The sequence below is a fragment of the Enhydra lutris genome, unplaced genomic scaffold (genome assembly GCF_002288905.1).
Source record: "Enhydra lutris kenyoni isolate GAN:26980312 unplaced genomic scaffold, ASM228890v2 scaffoldscaffold44, whole genome shotgun sequence".
NCBI classification, from domain to species: domain Eukaryota; kingdom Metazoa; phylum Chordata; class Mammalia; order Carnivora; family Mustelidae; genus Enhydra; species Enhydra lutris.
Genome location: NW_019154128.1, coordinates 3,148,341 through 3,167,152, shown reverse-complemented (window position 1 = coordinate 3,167,152; position 18,812 = coordinate 3,148,341). Strand labels below are relative to the sequence as shown.

Sequence of the window (18,812 nt, the reverse complement as noted above, 5' to 3'; positions counted from 1 at the left end):
AATCTATTTCACTTATATTTAGCTTTGCTGTATGTACAAGCATGATAATGTAACACAAATTTGTCTAAATAAGCTTAAAAGCTTTTCCAACCAACTTACAAGTTCAAAATATTGTTTACCAGAGCTAGAACATGAGCATAGGTACTGCAAATCTTCTAGCAAGCATGTTAAAAAGACCAAAAGGAACAAGTAAAATTAATTTTCATATATTTTTATTTAACCCCAAGTGTCTGAAATATCATTTCAGTATTGTCAATATAGCACAATGATTGAGATAGTTTACATTCATCTTCTCACAGTAAGTTTTAGAAATCCGAGGTGTATTTTATACTTCACATCTCAAATCTCATGAGCCCCATTTCAGCTGTTCAATATCCTTATGTGGCTTGTGGCTGCTGTGTTTGTCAGCACATATTTGAGGTCTCACTACTTTAATTACAGCATTTTTCTCTGTAGTGGTGCCTCTTATACTTAAGGATGTCTTCGATGAGGTGAAATATGGTAATTTTTACCTGGAGATGGGAAGGGGATTCAAGACAGAAATTAAGTTTAGTGATGGAAAAAACAGTTACGTTACATACACCTGCCATGTAGGTTAGACGAGAGCTGTATGCAACACCACTGTTGGCTCGGGATTCCTAGGTCAGCTGAGGCCACCTCTCAGAGCCCCTCTGGAAAGGCAACTTCTGTATCATGGCTGCGGTTCTTTATTCCTGCCGCCCAACATGGCTGCCAAGGTCCCAGCTGGTCTCCCCTTAGAGGCTTCGCACAGGGCTCCCTCAAACAGGCTTCACAAATGTGAAGAGGTGTGGTTCAAAAAGAACCCTCCCCAGTGGCTTCAGGCCAGCATCATTTTTTTTTTTTTTTAAATCGCCAAGGGGCATGCTGTTGTTCTAATCCTCTTTTTTCTCCCCCCTTGTGAGGATCAGGAAGTCAGCAATGACAGGAAAGTATTTTTCAAAGTCATTGATTTTTCTTTTATTTTACTTTTGTGATCAGCTTCTCAGCTGGCATCTCATTTTTCAGGTTAAGTACTGTTTGTTTCTCCAGTATGATGCAATTTAGGACAGTAGCTGGAAATAGTGGATGAAATGCCAGTGCTCTATGCCTGCTTTCTCTACACCACGTGAGAGGCACTCTACACCCTCAGTGGGACACACATAGAGACTGGCTTCTAATAACAAAATAAAAATTGTACTTGACTGACCCATGTAGTTCAGATGCATTTTAGTATTCTGGGGATTTAGAAAACTTGAAAAACCGGGATCCTCTGTTAATCTACATAACTTTCATAGCATGGTTTCTCAAAATATTCAAATTATAATTGTCCTCCAAAACTTGGAGTATTTCGGTATGGGATACTCAAGTATTCAAGCAGTATCTCTAGATACTAGAGGCTGCTTTAAAAAGCCTACCGTAATGGTTCCAAGCATGAGCTTTTAAGTCAGACGAGGATTGCAAGCCAGCCCCTGGCATTTTCTGGCCATGTGATTATAGGTCGATGAGTAAACTTGAGTCCCAGCTTTCTGGGTCTAATAAAATAGCTACCTTAGAAGGTGATTTTCTGAGGCCTAAATGCAACCACCTACCCTAAGGCTTGCCTAAATAGCTCTTGGTAAATTTTGCAGTGGTCCCCCGGATCTCCAGTGGAGATAGTCCAAGACCCCAGTGGATGCCTAGAACCAAAGATAGTACTCAATCCTATATATACTATACTTTTTATACATACCTATGATAAAGCTTAATGTATAAATTAGGCACAGTAGAGATTAATGATAATGACAACATAGAACAATTGTAACAATATACAGCAATAAATGTTATATGAATGTGGTCTGAGTATATGATTGTGCTCTACTCACCCTTCCTCTTGTGACGATGTGAGATGATAAGATGCCTATATGATGAGATGAAGTTGAGCTGAATGGTGTAGGTGCTGCGACCTAGCCTTACACCTCTATTGACCTCCTGCTGACGGGTCAGAAGGAGGGTCATCTGGTTCCGGAGGATCATCTGGCGGCTGACCTTGGGTAACTGAACCATGGGTAGCAAAACCAGGGATAAGCCTGGGGGCCACTGTATTTATAATGGGAGGTGGGCAAACCTTTTCTGTAAAGGGCCAGATAATTCATGTTTAGACTTGGCAGGTGGACTATAAGGTCTCTTTATATGTGGCAGCTTAGATAATACCTGAACATGGGAGTATGGCTGTGTGCCAGTAAAACTTTATTTACAAAAATAGGCAGTGGGCTGCAGTTTGCCAATCCCTGCTTCCTGGAGGGGCCAGCTGGGAGCCCTCCTCCTGAAGCATTCTGTGCTGGAGGGTTTCTAACATTTCAGGCCTAGAGCTCCCTTAACCCTTGGAGCCTTCAGCCAAGAGGCAGCTTTGATTCTGAATGGATGCCTTTGTTATGCAAATCATTGAAGCTCCAGGCACTTAGATTTCCCTCCCTCTCCCTTTACTCCTCCCTGTTCCTCACCCTCATCCACTTCTCCCCATTCCTCCTTCATCTCTGTGTCAGCTACTTGACAGTCATTCCTGGTCTTCTCCCTCTCTGTCCTCGCAGGATCGACCGGATCAGAGAGGCCACCAGCCAGTCCCCCACAGAGGCATTTCTGCGGCAAGGCCTCTCCGCGGCTGCTCTCTGAGCCGGGGGGACCAGCCTTCTAATCAGGACCTTCGGAGCCAGGTCTGCGTTTTAATTATCTGGAAACAGGCAGTCATCTTGTGGGGGAAAGAAAACTGACGTAACACAGAGGTGGTGGGAGCCTTCTCTGATGCAGCCCAAATGTGGAGCCGTGATTTATGGCTCCCGAATTCCCCAGCTGCTCACATCAGTCCTGACATCAAACACCTGAGTGCCTCCCTTCAAGGCTTCCTTTGCACTGTGCCCAGAAAGCACAAATGACCGGGAACTTCTTTCGAGCAGCCTAATGAACCGATTTTCCCTCCATAGCCAGCATGAAGATTCCCCACGGCGGATGGGACATGGAGGCAGCTTAACGTGATCTCTCCAGCCCGAGGCCTTCCTCTGATAACTTAGGCATATTTTCTAAGACCCAAAGCCCTGGCCAGCTGGGGATGGGTCTCCCGAGGCAATCCATTAACCAAAATGCTGGGCTACTAACTCGACATCCAGATGTGGTCGTCTAAGAAAATCCTCATTGTTCTTGCCACTGTAGATCTTCCTATTTGGCAGTGAGCTCTTGGGTGAAGAAGACAGAGCCTGCCCCTGGTCTCGGCCCAGGCGGTGTCCCTACTCACAGTTCCAGGGCCTGCTGCTGGTACCCCGTTTGCAATTTTCTAATTAGCTTTCGGCTTTTTGCCGTGTTCTCCTAGGGATGGCTCTTTCTTCTGCCCCTCACTCATTTTTATCCGCAACTTTTACAAATGAAAACAGAGAAACGTCTAGACAAATGCAAACATGTTTTTATTTACAAGAAAAAAGTCTGTACACTGTGTATACATAAAAATATACAAAACCAAAATAGAAAATATCAAAGGTGTTAAAATGTATACAAACACTTTTTTTCAAATGTGACTCCTGGAAAAAGCTCAGGCCTTAATTAATTTGAAGAGTACACATTTCAGTTTAAAAATTATCATACAAAAAAATTCCCAAAGCTGTTAAAAAAGTTCACTGGTTCCCACCGGGAAAATTTCGTAAGTATTTTAGCGAGCGTACAACAGGATGTATGGTATCATAAATGTTAGGATTTTAGCATTACCAGCACAGTTAATTTGTTTGAAACCTACCTGGTAAGAAGACTGTTTTCCACAGAACCAATATTCAGTTTTCCCCCCATCTTTGTAAAAGCCTTGAGCTATAATAAGTAACCTTCTCATCAATGTTCAATGTTCCATTAGGTTTCCGATGAGGTCACGATGTTCGGTAGTGGTTCTACCTACATAGTGCCTTTTAAATATTTCTGCCATTTAAAAAATTTTCTGCCATATTTTCAAACACGCCCAGGGTGTGTAGAATATCAGTGTGTGCGAAGACGGCATTTATTTTTTTAATAGAAGGACATATAACACTTGCTCTCTTCTATTAAAAAATTGGCATTGCATAATTAAAATAAAATTTATTGTAAAGGTCTCAGGAATCAAGTTTGATGAAAAAAGACAATATAAGACTGACCATGTGTGTAGATATGTATATATACAATTATATAACTATATCTACATGCACACTTTCATAACAAAAGTAAGAACTATAGCAATGTCTTTAATTCTTTAAATTCTATCATTCCAAGCTTGTAGAAGAATATGCTGGATTATTGTTTCTTACTAAAAGGCTTCATTCACTTAATAAAACAAAAATCAGAACTTACATCTTATCCTTGAATTCCTGGAGTGATACCTTTCGTTTACCAGTTGTGTAAGTAATGCCCAAGTGACAAGAACATGCAGAGTATTTTCACAATGGAAATGTCCAGAGTATAAAAAAACAAGTTGGAACTCAGGCACGTTTTACCTAAGCAGTTAATTTCTAAACGCAGCTGTCGTCATGGGCTGTTAACAACCGAGTAGAGAGCTCTAAGCTATCAGAAAGTAGGAAGTCAAATCAGACAATACGACAGAATACAGAGACTACTTGGCCAGTCATGGATTTCTTGATAACTCCCCCCTCCCTTCCTCTGTCTCTTCCTATAGCTAAACAGAAATGGGACCAGGTCACTTTGCCCACCAGCCTCAGACACGTGCTGTGTGTTGATCTCTGAGAGAGGCTGGAGAGAGAACTTTCATCATGTCATTTGTGCCCGGAGAACACCTCCATCGTGTGCCATTACTCACGTGAGACTGATCCCACTTAACGCAGCCAAACAGGACCTAATTAATTCAGTGGCTGCAAGTGCTCCGGCCCGGAAGGGTCAGCCAGCAACATAAGGTATTAATCTGTTCCACCAGAATGAACTGGCTCATAAACACGTAATGGAGCAACACCGTGGTAGTTTTAAACAGTTACTTTTATTTCCCAATTTTGTAAATGCTAATGATCATTTCAGCATCGCTTTGTCCAGACGCTACGGCTACAATGACAGATGATTACTGGTGAGTTCAGGATTGATTAAATGTCTGGCTTAGAGACGGAGGGCACAAGACGCTTGAAGGGCTATGACTGAAGCAGGGCTCTCTGAGCTCTGCGTCCAGGCAAAAAGGAAGGCCCCAGTAATTAAAACATGCGCAAAAGTCGCTCACATGGCTTAACTTAATGCATGCCCTTGATGTTGCACGATGCATATATGCAACTTTCAATGGAGCTTCTCTTGGCCTCTGCACAAAGTTCTTGATAAAAGCAGCCCTGTAAGGACTTAGTGGGGAAGGTCAGGTACACAGGGCCAGCACCGGTATTCCCTGTGGACAGTGAGTGTTGGACATCTGTTAAACCCCACTCGCATACCTGGGAGAGGGACTGGGGAAACAAGTAAGTGAAAACCTAGATAAAGGTGAGTTGTCATTCTTGGTCAAAATTCGTTTCTTTGCTATAACAACAACCATCACAAAAGGGGTTGTGAAATTATTTGAGGACAGCTAATGCATTCTGATTGCACCTTAAAGATCATATGGGCATCCCTTCCAGAAGCAGTTGGAGCGTCTTGGGAGGGGCAGAGCCTGGAAGAAATGTACTAGGACAGCGTTTATCATTAACTACTCCACGGAAGAGCTGTGTGCTTACTGCAGTTCAGTAAATGTAGCCTAGAAGGACTTAATCAATGTCTGGCAAAATACTGGCACTTAGGACCAATTTAACTAATACTAGACACAGTCATGTTAACTCTAACTGCCTGATATTTTTGGGAGGCTAAACTAAACTTTCAAATAGAAGAATGCCCAGTCACACTATATTAATATGTGTACCACATTTTCTGAATGTTTAGCAGACCCTGGTTCCCAAGAGTCTCTAAGGCCATAATAAATTCAAAAATTTTAATTGGATTTCCTTTATGCTCTTCAGTCTTTCTTGTAATGTCAATGAGACTGAAAGGACCTTTTAAAAGTACATGCGTTACAACAAAATGCTATTTAAAAATCTTTGAAGTGTTTGAAGTACTTTCTGCGGCTTTTGAACTTGAATATTTATAGTGACCCCCAATGAATCTTTCTCTAACCAGCCTCTTATATCACCAAAGGGGGCTGTCGGGGGTAATAAGGTCTGAAGGAAATCTACCAGGAAGACTATCAAAGGAACTTCTGTGTCATGGACATTTGAAGGCAGAGCTGGAAGGTCTAGGGAGAACCAAGGCCATGGAAGGACGGCTCACTGTACTCAGAGCAACCTCACAATCTGAACTCCGTACTCACTGCACGTGGGGACAAGACTAAGGTCTTTCAGGAAACCAGAGAGAAAAGCGGCTTGACCACATCAGCTTACACATAAGCAAATGTGTAGGACAAAGTGATCGATGTCTTCTCATAGACCTGGAAAGAAAGCTCTCAAAATGGGCTTCTAGTGGATGCTGTCATAACTGAAATTTTTCTATTAGTCCTCTACTTCACTGTTATAATAAGCCATAGGAGAGAGATGCCCATCACCCAACCCGATTTCAGGGGATTTAGACTCACCAAACAGAAGCTGTCAATTTCCATAAACCTTCCTTGCTCAAGAAAGTAGTTTTGAGAGCATTCAGGGAAAAAACCAATCCTGGAACAAAAAAAAAAACTTTCCCACTAAACTCTCCTGACATTCATAGACTTGCAAGGGAGAATGTATTTAATTAAAAAAGTCTTACCTCTTGTGCTATGTTTTGGTTACATAGAGAGACAGCATGTTCAATGAATGTATTCCAAAATGTTTCTGTTTCACTACATTATAGCAAAAAAAAAAATTGTTTTTCAATGTATCAGTGGTAAAAGTTGAGATTAAAACCAAAATAAAACAGATCTGAATATAGCTAACATATTGGGGTGACAACTTCTTCCCCCAGGTGCCTTTGCTTCTCAAGCATATACGTATTTTCCTTGTTAAAGAACAATGTTTTCACACAATTTTATTTAATTATATGGCTTGTATGTTGCTGACATAAAATATATCTGTGAAAACAGGGACAGGGTTCCTCAATATCTATTTGCAGGGAGAATTGGTGAAAATCTAGTACATCATTGCTGGGGTTCCAGCAGCTGCTATTGGCCTGAAAGAAATCTCCATGAAAGAGACAGGTGTGCATCCCCAGAAGCACAGAATGAAGGTTCCATATCCCCTCCTTCTGACCCGAAGGGGTCCTCCCCCACGGCGGCAGGGGGTCGCAAGTGTCCGTGGGTGTAACAGTAAGGAGGACTGGCAGCTGAGGATGTACCATGCAGAAAAGCTGGGACTATTCTGGCCCTGGGCCACCCTGCAGCCGGGTGATTGTGTATTTATTTGTCAAAGTAAGAAAATACTGCAGGAAAACAAAGTGTCTCCTCTGTAGTGCTATCCCAGGGTTGACTTTTTCCTTGGACTGCTCGAGACGGGTGTTTTCTGGTTTTAGAAATCTGTCCTGATACACAAAGAGCAAAGCTTGGGCGGGCAATGGGAAATAGAGCAGGGAATGCCGCAGTTTGCCAGCAAGCAACAGTTTGCCATCTCTCAACATATACGGGGGAATTTTATTGTTAAGATAAACACATCTGAGTGCTGATTCAGATGCTTGTCATAAACGCTAGGATCTTTAATAATGAACAAATGTGCGACTGACACGCTAGGTGTTACAGATACTGTACCCCAACATGTGTCTAAACCATTTCGTAATATCAAATACATCACTGAAAACTGTAGCGGAAACCAAGCCTCACAGGGGTGCCCACGGCTTAAGAAAAGGTTAACATTTCTGGAGGTATACTACTCATTTGTCATACGTTTGCTTTTTTTTTTTTTTTTTTTTTTTGCATCTTTCTTGAGCTTCTTTTCCTTTTAAATTCCATTCCTGTATTCAAAGCAGTCATAAATACTCCATGGCTTAGAAAAAGAAGAATTCTCGTGGCCACCGCTAAGTGACAGTCTAAAGGACTGAAGACTACATCGCCTAAAATACATCTTCAAGTATTCTCCTGTGACTCCGAGGACAACAGTAGTACCTTATTGCACATCGATTCTCAAGAGCCCCTCTTCAAGATGGGGGACCAGCGGGGTTGGGCGCGGGGCAGCGCACGGCCCGGAGCCCAGGCAGAACCACCTTTCCCTTGCGGTGCAGGTCGCCCTGGGCGCCGGTGTTCAGCCTCTGCACCAGCAGCTTCTCATAGAGCAGCGGGTGGTAGGCGCCGAGCGTGCACGCCGCGTCATAGTACAGCTCGTGGTAGTGGCACAGCTCCGTCTGCCGGATGGACGGGATGTACTCGTACACGTGCACTTCGCCGCACAGGGACATCATGATGAGGATCCCTGCCGCGGAAAGAAAATCAGAAGCCCTTGAACAGAAGCCCTTTTTACATCCCTCCGGGCAGGAGGGAGGATGTTTCGGAGCGCGGTGGTGGGAGTGACTGTGGGATGCCCACTTGGTCCGCACTCGTTTCTTGTCACTTACACATTTGCAGTGTTAGGACCGCCAGCAAGTGGCCTGTCTGTGGCTCATGGGGCGCGGGCACCTCCGGAGATGTGACAGACGCACATTCTGGCATCTGGCTGATTATTGTGGGCGGGGCGGCGAGAGAGGAGGAGACAACGGCACTGAACTGAACAAGAGGACAGTCTAGTAACAGATTTGCATTCCCCAAGTTAAAGTATCTTGCGTCGCGGTCCACACACACGACCTGTCTTCATTTGCAAGAGTAGTTACTGCAGAAACGGTTAGAAAAAGACTGACTATAAAATAGTTGCTTGATTGTAACTGATTCTCAGATAGTTGTTTGAAAAGAAAGAGATGGAATTGGGGATGCAGAGTTGAAGATTCCTATTACCAAAATTATTTCTCTCCCTGCATCTGTCAGTACTAAAGTCGCTTTAATTTCTTTATTTCTTGTTTAATGTTTTAAATAGAGAGCTATCAAACTTTATCCTCCCTGGGCAAATCTAGTTCTTGATCTAGACAGGCTAAAAGGCTTTCTTTTTCCCCAGCACCACCACCATCTTTGTTAATATCCTTTAAACTTATATATATATAAGGGATATATATATTTATCCCTTTTATGAAAGAGCAATCCTTTCTTATGAAAAAAACATAGTCACAATGGTTAGTTCCTGTTAAATGGCAACATCTATCTGCAGGGGACAATCGTATTTCTTATTAATCAACTATGACAATTCTCACAATCAGAGAATGTCATGCATAAGGGCCACAGGGAGAGGAGAGAGAAGGGGCTGAATTTTGTCGGGGTCTGGAGGAACTCCTCAAGGAGGTGAGCCAGAACCTCCCAGGCTGCCTGGCAGACAAGGGGAGGAAGAGAAGCGGGAGAAAGAGTGCTGGTCCACAGATGACAATGGCATCCTGTTTAGAAGCCTTTAAAGGTGTGACTTGAGAGCCAGGACACAGGATTGTGGCTGAGAATAAAACCGATTCCTAACAGAGAATCAGTTCAAATTCTAAGAAGCAAAAATGTCCTCAAGAGCTCTGTCAAAACAATTAAAAATAGAGCTACTCTATGACCCTGCAACTGCACTACTGGGTATTTACCCCAAACATACTGATGTAGTGAAAAGAAGGGCCAGATGTACCCCAAGGTTCATAGCAACAATGGCCACAATCGCCAAACTGTGGAAAGAACCAAGATGCCCTTCAATGGACGAATGGATAAGGAAGATCTGGTCCATGTATACAAGGAGTATTATGCCTTCATCAGAAAGGATGAATACCCAACTTTTGCATCAACATAGACAGGACTGGAGGAGATTATGCTGAGTCAGATAAGTCAAAGAGAGAGAGTCAATTATCATATGGTTTCACTTACTTGTGGAGCATAAGGAATAATATGGAGGACATTGGGAGAAGAAGAGGAGAAGAGAATTTGGGGAAATTGGAGGGGGAGATGAACCATGAGAGACTGTGGACTCTGAGAAACAAACTGAGGTTTTTGGAGGGGTGGGGATGGGGCGTTGGGTGAGCCTGATGGAGGGTATTATGGAGGGTACATATGGCATGAAGCACTGGGTGTGGTGCATAAACGATGGATTCTGGAACACTGACAAGAAATAAAATAAAATGAAATGAAAACAAAACAAAACAAAACTTCAAGTTACTGTTCTGTTTCTTTCCTTTTCCTCCCACAACCCATTTCCTCCTCCTCTTCATGGGTTGCCCTACTGCTAGGTTGTGGCCCCTTCCTTGGGATGGCTGAGTGAGTGACAATGATTCAGGGGGAGCCAAGGAGCAGCACCTCCCTCCTGAAGTCACTGAGGAGAGTGGGTATCAGCAGCTGCTGAACATGCAGCACAGGCGACAAAGAAGTCTCTCCCTTCTGATGAGCAATTACTGCTCTAGAAATATTTTTTTCCTTCCTCCTTATAAACTGGTCTATTGATTGACATGGTGAATGAGAAAGCCATGTGCCCAGGGAGCATTAAACTCCCCCTTTGATCCTGGTTACTTTACACCTGAAACAAACAAGAACTCCTCTGATGTGTATGTTCTCTCCTGATGAGTGTCACAGGGCCTGTGTCTACAGAGCTGAGGCAGGCATCAGTGTTTTCTGATCAGGAGCTATGGAACAAGGTCTTGTACTACATCGCCCTCCCCTGGGCATGGCGTGGGGCCCTACCAGCTGTGCAGAAGGAACCACATCAAAGGATCCTAGACATCCCTCATATACCTAGATGCTTTCCATTAGTACAATTAATAAAACCACTTTCCTGCAGTGAAGAAGCTTTGATGGTGTCTTGCACAAAGGTATCTCAAAAACTAGCAATGGAACTGTACCTAGAAACCACAGGGCCCTGTTAGCTGTGGTGTGTTGTGGGCCAACAACACAGCCTCCTCCCTGAAGTCAAACGTGTATGAGCTGTCACCTTTGCAACTCTGGTCCTTAGAGTGGATGGCTTTCAAAAGTTAACCTTATACTTAGGAAATGTATTAGCCACATTATTGGCCTGCCTCCTAAAGCAGTTCTCAAACTTTGGCATGATGAATGACTGGGGCAGCTTGCTAAATGTCCATTCCTGGGACCAGTCCCCATTTTCAGAGATTTGGATTCCACTGGTTTATGTTGGGGTCCAGGAAGCTGGATTTTTAACCAACGTACTTAAGCTATTTGTGGTGAAGGGTTATGGTGGGGGGGGCGGAGTCTGATCTATGACAGACTATTACTTCTGTAAAATACAGTACAATGACTTACTAGGAAAATTACTACACATTTGGATGCCATGCTATGTCAAGTTGCCACGGAAGTTGTAAATATGTTCAATTTCTATAATCATCTATTTATAGACCAATGACTAATATTTCTGGACCAAATCATTCCACTTCCCATACTTTGAGGATCATGCTGGTCTGACACACATATCCTTTGAAAAAGTCTGCTGTAATGGATTCCCATATTGTGTCCTAACTAGCTATACATTCTACATGTTAGATTAAATCTAGAACTGCGCTGCCACCCACACCCAAGGAAGAAGATCCTTGGGTAGTTTCTCTAGTCCTTGATACCGTCTTAGTCTCAAAAGTGATCTACTAAGGGGCACCTGGGTGGCTCAGCTGGTTAGCGTCTCAACTCTTGATTTTGACTTAGAACATGATCTCAGGATTGTGAGAGCAAGCCCCGCATCAGGCTCTGTGCTAGGCATGAAACCCACTTAAGAGATTCTCTCTCTCTCCCTCTCCCTCTGCTCCTCCCTGCTCATGCTCTTAAAAAAAAAAAAAAAGAAAAATCTATTAAGATATTTGAATTTAATTTCTTTTTTCTAGAAAGTTTCCTAGAGAAAATTTTCACTTTGCTGCTGGTTAATTTTTACATCTTAATCATGCATTTGCTAGATATACAATACAGATTTTGTCAGAAGACTAGGCAAGAAGTTAGTTTCATTGCAAGTAAATAAGTACATTTTAGTGTTCTCTTATATAAACCCCTTGTATTTAAAAAATAACTTCTAGAACTTCAAAAATGCAGGAACTTGGCAGTTAGTTCATGATGGTTTAAAATGGAGGCCAATACAGGTTAAGAAAGTGTGGGTTCTTGCCTTGAGTTATCTGCACAATTCCTCCTGATCTTTCCTTACCTGAGACAGATTTACAAAAGCAGCTGTCCATCCCATCGTGTACTTATATGAACTTGTGGCTTCCAGTAACCATGAGCCTAGAGCACCCTAAAACTTAATGGCAGAATCTGTTCTACCTGTTTAAACCGCAGCCAGTTGTAATGCTGATATCACAAATTGGTATGGCAACCCCTTCAAAGGGAAGGGAAAAAGTAATTTACAATTTGTTGGGTACATGTGAAAGGTGGACAAGATTGAGGGAACCAAAACTGGAGAATACTTTTCTTATTTTGAACTTTTTTCATACAGCATGGTCAATTCATTCGGCATATGCATACTCTGCATTTCAATTTATTAAGTCCATTATTACACATTATTTTGAGTTTAGATTCAGACTCTGTCATATAATAAATACTGAAAATCACTATTACTAAATGTGGTCAGATCTACACATCAGTTATCCTATGAGTCAACAGCACTTAGCAACACACAAAATCCTGAAGATGAAATTTCTTCTTGTTTTGTAAAAATGAACGACGCAGACACCGGTATTTGGAGTCCTGTAACAGCCCTGGCACAGTTCACAGGGTGTGTGTCAGGGAACAGGGCGTATGGGTGTAGACACCACAGGGAGGCAGGGCTGGGACAGGGCTGGGAAAGATCAAAGTCTTCATGTTCCGCTGGAGACCTCTTCAATTAAATCCAACATTTATTAAACTGGGCACAGTGCTAATCAATGGGGATTAAGAGAAAGTTTCTTTAAGGAAAGAAAGTAAATTAAAGAACTAACCTTTAAATTTGAAAAGAGGTAGAGAGCCCATGACCTACAATTCTTTGGATGACTTGAAGAGAGTGTTTTACAGAATACACTGGGAAAGAATATTTGAGTCCTACTACCAGCATTGTTTCTGAAAGAATTGTGAGGTTGAGCCCTATTATCCACAAATGATGTAAATACCAACAACACATGGTTCTCAGATGTCCTCTGAATTACTATCAGTAGAGTACCATGTTGAGAGTCCCCAACCCACCCCCAGGTGTGATGACTCACTAGGAGGACCCACAGGACCTAATATTCAGTGATACTCAACTATAATTCATTAAAGCAAAAGGATACAGGGTTAAATCAGCCAAAGTTTAGGGGAAATTAAGGCCAAGTTTCTACTACCAATGCAGTCACACCAGATTTGCTTAATACCCCTAGCAACACATGTGAAATGTCAATCAGGGAAGTTTTTTTTTTTTTTTTTAAGATTTTATTTATTTATTTGACACACAGAGAGAGAGATCACAAGTAGGCAGAGAGGCAGGCAGAAAGAGGGGGAAGCAGGCTCCCTGCTGAGCAGAGAGCCCAATGCAGGACTCAATCCTGGGACCCTGAGATCACGACCTGAGCCAAAGGCAAAGGCTTAACACACTGAGCCTCCCAAGCTCCCCAATCAGGGAAATTTTTGTGAGACCCAGTGCTCAAGATTTTTACTGGGAACTGGTCGTGGAGGCCATCTCTGCCTGGCACATACCCAAATTCCAGACTTCCAGAATGAAAGCAGGTATTCTGCATAAACCATACTGCTTACATAAACAGTCTGGGCACAGTGAACTACTCTTATCAGTTATGGGATTGGGAACCTTCCCAAATCAAAGATCCCAGATGCCAGCCAAGGGCCAACTTTGTAAGCATGCCTTCCTAAAGATCAGCAGTCAAGCCTGCCAGGTTAAATCTTTTCTGCAAAGAGACCATATATGGATAAATTCAAAGTATCATGTTACTTCATAATCAATTCTCCATGTCAGACCAATATGGGGAATTCACATCTGGTTATGCTAAAAATGTTTTTATTCTTTTTTTCATTTCCTCTCTTAGGACTGCTCAGGGTTACCTAAAAATCAAAAAGAATACAAATAATTTAATACTATGCTATTCAGTAAAGAATTTCTAAAAAATCACTTAAACTTTAATGTTAAGTATCATCACTAATAAAATTTTACTGGTTTCACCCAGCATTCAAAAGAGAATTAATACCAATCCTTCTCAAATTCTTCCAAAACACGGAGGAGATGGGAGCACTTCCAAATTCATTTTATGAGGCCAACATTACCCTGATACCAAAACCAGACAAGGATGCTGCAATGAAAGAAAATCACAAGCCCATATCCCTGATGACCATAGGTACAAACATGCTCAATAAAATATCAGCAAACCAAATTCAACAGTGCATTAAAAGGATCATACACTACAATCAAGTGGGATTTGTTACAGGGATGTAAGGATGAATTAGCATCAATAAATCAATCAATGTGAGAGACCACTTTAACAAAATGAAGGAAAAAATGTCATATGATCATCACAGTAGATGTAGGAAAGCATTTGACAAAATTCAACATTCATTTATGGTAAAAGTTCTCAACAAAATGGGTATGGAGGAAATGAACCGCAACATAATGAAGGCCATATATGACTAGCCCACAGCTACATCATACCCAGTGATGAAAAGCTGAAAGTTTTCCCTTTGAGATCAGGAACAAGACAAGGATGTCCACGTTTGCCACTTTTATCCAGCATAGTATGAAGTCTTAGGGCAATTAGGCAAGAGAAAGAAGTAAAAGGCATTAGGATTGGAAAGGAAGAAATAAAACTGTCACTATTTGCAGATGACATGATACTAGATATACAAAACTCTGAAGGCTAGACCAAAACCTGTTAGAATTAATAAAAGAATTCAGTAAAGTTGCAGGATATAAAATCAATATACAAAAAATGTGTTTTGTTTCTCTACACTAATAACAAGCTATCAGAAAGAAAAATTAAGATAACAATCCTATTTACAATTGCATTATAAACAATAAAATACCTAGGAATAAATTTAACTAAGAAGGTGAAAGATCTGCACACTGAAAACTGTACTGATGAAAAACTATATCGATGAAAGAAACTGAAGAAGACACAAATAATTGGGAAGATAGTCCATGCTCATGAATTGGAAGAACTAATATTGTTAAAATATCCATACTACCAAAAGCAATCTACAGATTCAGTGCAGTCCCTACCAAATTCCCGATAGCATTTTTTCCCACAGAAATAGAGCAAACAATTCTAAAAATTTGTATGGAACCACAAAAAAACCCAAATAGCCAAAATGATTTTGAAAAAGAAGACCAGAGCTGGAGGCAACACCTTCCCTGATTTCAAACTATGTTACAAAGTTGTAGTAATCAAAACAGTATGGTACTGGCATAAAAACAGACACAATGGAACAGAATAGAGAGCCCAGAAATAAACCCAAACTTAAATGGTCAATTAAGTTCCAACAACAGAGCCAAGAATATGTGATGGAGGAAGGATAGTCTCTTCAATAAATGGCCCTGGGAAAACTGGACAGCCACATACCAAAGATGAAATTGAAGTTCCATCTTATACCATACAGAAAAATTAACTCAAAATAGATTAAAGACTTAAATGTAAAATCTGAACCCATAAAATTTCTAGAATAAAACACAGGTGTGAGCTCCTTAACACAGATCTTGGCAATGAATTTTTGGATTTGACACCAGAACAAAAAAGAAACAAGTAGGACATATCAAACTAAAAAACTTCTTCAAAGCAAAGGAAACCATCAACAAAATGAAAAGACAATGTACAGAATAGGAGAAAACATTTGTAAATCACATGCCTGATAAGGAATTAATATCCAAAATACATAAAGAACTCATATAACTTAATAGGAAAAAACCCCAACAATCCAATTAAAAAGTGGGCAGAAGACTGAATAGATATTTTTCTAAAGAAAACATACAGATGGCCAAGAGGTACACGAAAGGATGCTCAACATCACTCATCATCAGGGAAATGCAACTCAAAACCACAATGAGATATTATGTCACACCTGTTAGAATTTCTATCATCAAAAAGGCAAGAAATAACAAGTTTTGGTAAGGATTTGGAGAAAAATAAACCCTTGTGCACTGTTGGTAGGAATGTAAATTGTTGCAACCCCACTACAGAAAACATGTAGTGATTCCTCAAAAAATTAAAAATAGAATTACCTTATGATCCAGAAATTCAACTTCTCAGTATTTACCCAAAGAAAAAGAAGCCACCTGGAAAAATATGAGCACCCCTGTGTTCACTGCAGCATTATTTACAATAACCAAGATGTGGAAACAGCCTAAGTGTCCTTGAAGGCATTGCTAAGTGAAGAAAGGTAGACCTAGAAGGTATAATGCTACATGAAATAAGTTAGAGAAAAACAAATATCATGTGATCTCATTTATATGTGGAATAAAAAGAGAAAAACAACAACAAGAAACAAAAAACACCCTCATAGATAGAACAGACTGGTGGATGCCAGACGTGGTGGGCAGTGGGGGACGGTAGGAGTGGTGGTGGACAAAACAGGTGATGGGGGCCAAAAGATACAAACTTCCAGTTATGCAATAAATATGTCACGGGATATAACATACAGGATATAACTATACAGTGTTACATACATGTAACACTCTATTACATATTGGAAAGCTATTAAGAACACAGATCTTAAAAATTCTCATCATAAGAGAAATTTCTGCAAACCAAGCATGGTGACAGGCATTAATCAAATTTACTGTGGTGATCATTTTGCAATAGAAACAAATATCTAATCATCAGGGTCTACACCTGAAACTAATATAATGTTGTATATCAATTAAAACTCAATTAAAAAAATTTCTGCTTTCACCGTGAAGCCAGACTTTTAGATAGGCAGATTAGTATTCAGACACTTTTTTTTTTTTAAAGCTCATTTCTTTTTTTTTTTTTTTTTTTTTTTAAGATTTTATTTATTTATTTGACAGAGAGAGATCACAAGTAGGCAGAGAGTCAGGGGGAAGCAGGCTCCCTGCTGAGCAGAGAGCCCGATGTGGGGCTCGATCCCAGAACCCCGAGATCATGACCTGAGCCGAAGGCAGTGGCTTAATCCACTGAGCCACCCAGGCGCCCCGTATTCAGACACTTTTTAATGTATTTTTCTAAGCCAATCAGAAGGGCATGTAGCCAGGTTTTTAAAATCTTTAAATATAATTCAATTAACATTCAGTTTCTTTGGCCAGTTTTTATAAATGAGTCCATACTAGGGATTCATTTAAAGAAAAAAAAAAGGCGCACATTTTTCCAGGCAATTATGACTCAAGAAGCATTCATTTGCCAAATTACATGTCCTTAAGTATTGTATAATGCAATGTAATTATCAAACCAATTAAAAAGCATTTCAACTGGTCTTAATAAAATGTCACATTATATGACTCAGCATACTAGCAATATATACACTTATTTATTTGCTTCAAAACCAGAATAAAAAGCAAACCATAACCCATGTACAGGGTATCACAAATTCTGAATGAATGAGGTTTTCCCTATAAAACTCTACTTTGCATCTCTAGCTTTGGATTTGATGTGTTTTCAGATCTCGTATAGTGTAATCATTTATAGCCTTGACTTTAATTGTGATTAAAACTTTTTTTTTTAAGATTTTATTTATTTATTTGACAGACAGAGATCACAAGTAGGCAAAGAGGCAGACAGAGAGAGAGGAAGGGAAGCAAGCTCCCCGCTGAGAAGAGAGCCCGATGTGGGCCTCGATTCCAGGACCCTGGGATCATGACCTGAGCTGAAGGCAGAGGCTTTAACCCACTGAGCCACCCAGGCACCCCTAATTGTGATTAAACTTATCTTGCTTTCCCCTGGCAAAAGATTTAAAGTAACATCCAAAATCATCCAGAATGATAGAATTTTCTCCTTAATGAATTTATCCCTTCAACACATGACAGAGAACTATGGAGAGAAACAGCACAATACAATCAACAGGCAAAATACTGGCTGACATCAGTTCCAGGTAACATTTGGACATCAGTCATATGTAAGGTAAAGTAGGAATTTCTGAGAATGACCAACACAACACTGCAAAATGTATTTCTGAAGGAGTGGTTAGAGTGAAAGGAAACCTGAGTGTATGGAATATGCCAGTCTAGTAGAAATTTAGCAGCTCTGTCAGGTTTCCCCATAAATTCATCATGAAATAGGAAATCATGAGAACCATACTTAGGATAATTTAAGAGCAAAAGCAACTCTTCAAGGGAGAATTCCAGAAAATATTTGTAACTAAAAGGTGGTTTGGAGACTTAAACTTGTTGTAATATAACAATAGTTAAAGAAGCATCTACCTTATTCGATAAAATCATATAATGCAAGGGTAATACTTGAAGGCCAAATTTTCCCTGATTTATATTGTATTATTTGACGGTAATACACATTCAGGATTCACTATTCATGAGGAAATGCACCTAATCCATATAATTGTGACATATTTTATAAAATCATAAATATGAATGTTAAGTGACTGATTATTTTGTGCTAAACATCTAAGTGTGGGTGATATATTGGGAAATTAGAACCCCCCAAAACAATACAAAATGGAAAAAAAAAGTTATGACTTGCTTTTCAGCCTATTATTCTTGTGCGTATTTAAATAACCTGAAATTATAGTGTCTGCATTTATGAATTCCAGAAATATTAGTTATAATGTAACCAGTAGTGGTTGCCTTTTAAAAAGTGGCCAGATGTGTTGGTGGTTTCTGCAAAAAAAAAATACTGTCAGTTGGTCAATTATAGATTTAACTAGAGCGTCTCCTCTGTGTGCTGCTGGTTGGGACCTGGGCTACCAGGCTCATCTGCCT

General features: G+C 40.6%; 1 protein-coding gene across 1 annotated transcript in view; it reads right to left on the bottom strand.

Annotated features, from left to right (window-relative positions):
- Positions 1 to 7,858: 7,858 nt before the first annotated feature.
- The window catches only part of LOC111155957 (ST6 beta-galactoside alpha-2,6-sialyltransferase 2), a 35,867-nt gene continuing 24,913 nt past the window's right edge, over positions 7,859 to 18,812 (bottom strand). The window contains exon 5 of the mRNA XM_022516439.1: positions 7,859 to 8,363. Coding sequence (XP_022372147.1) covers positions 8,092 to 8,363 — 272 coding nt within the window. The 3' untranslated portion in view covers positions 7,859 to 8,091. The remainder of the gene's footprint in view (positions 8,364 to 18,812) is intronic.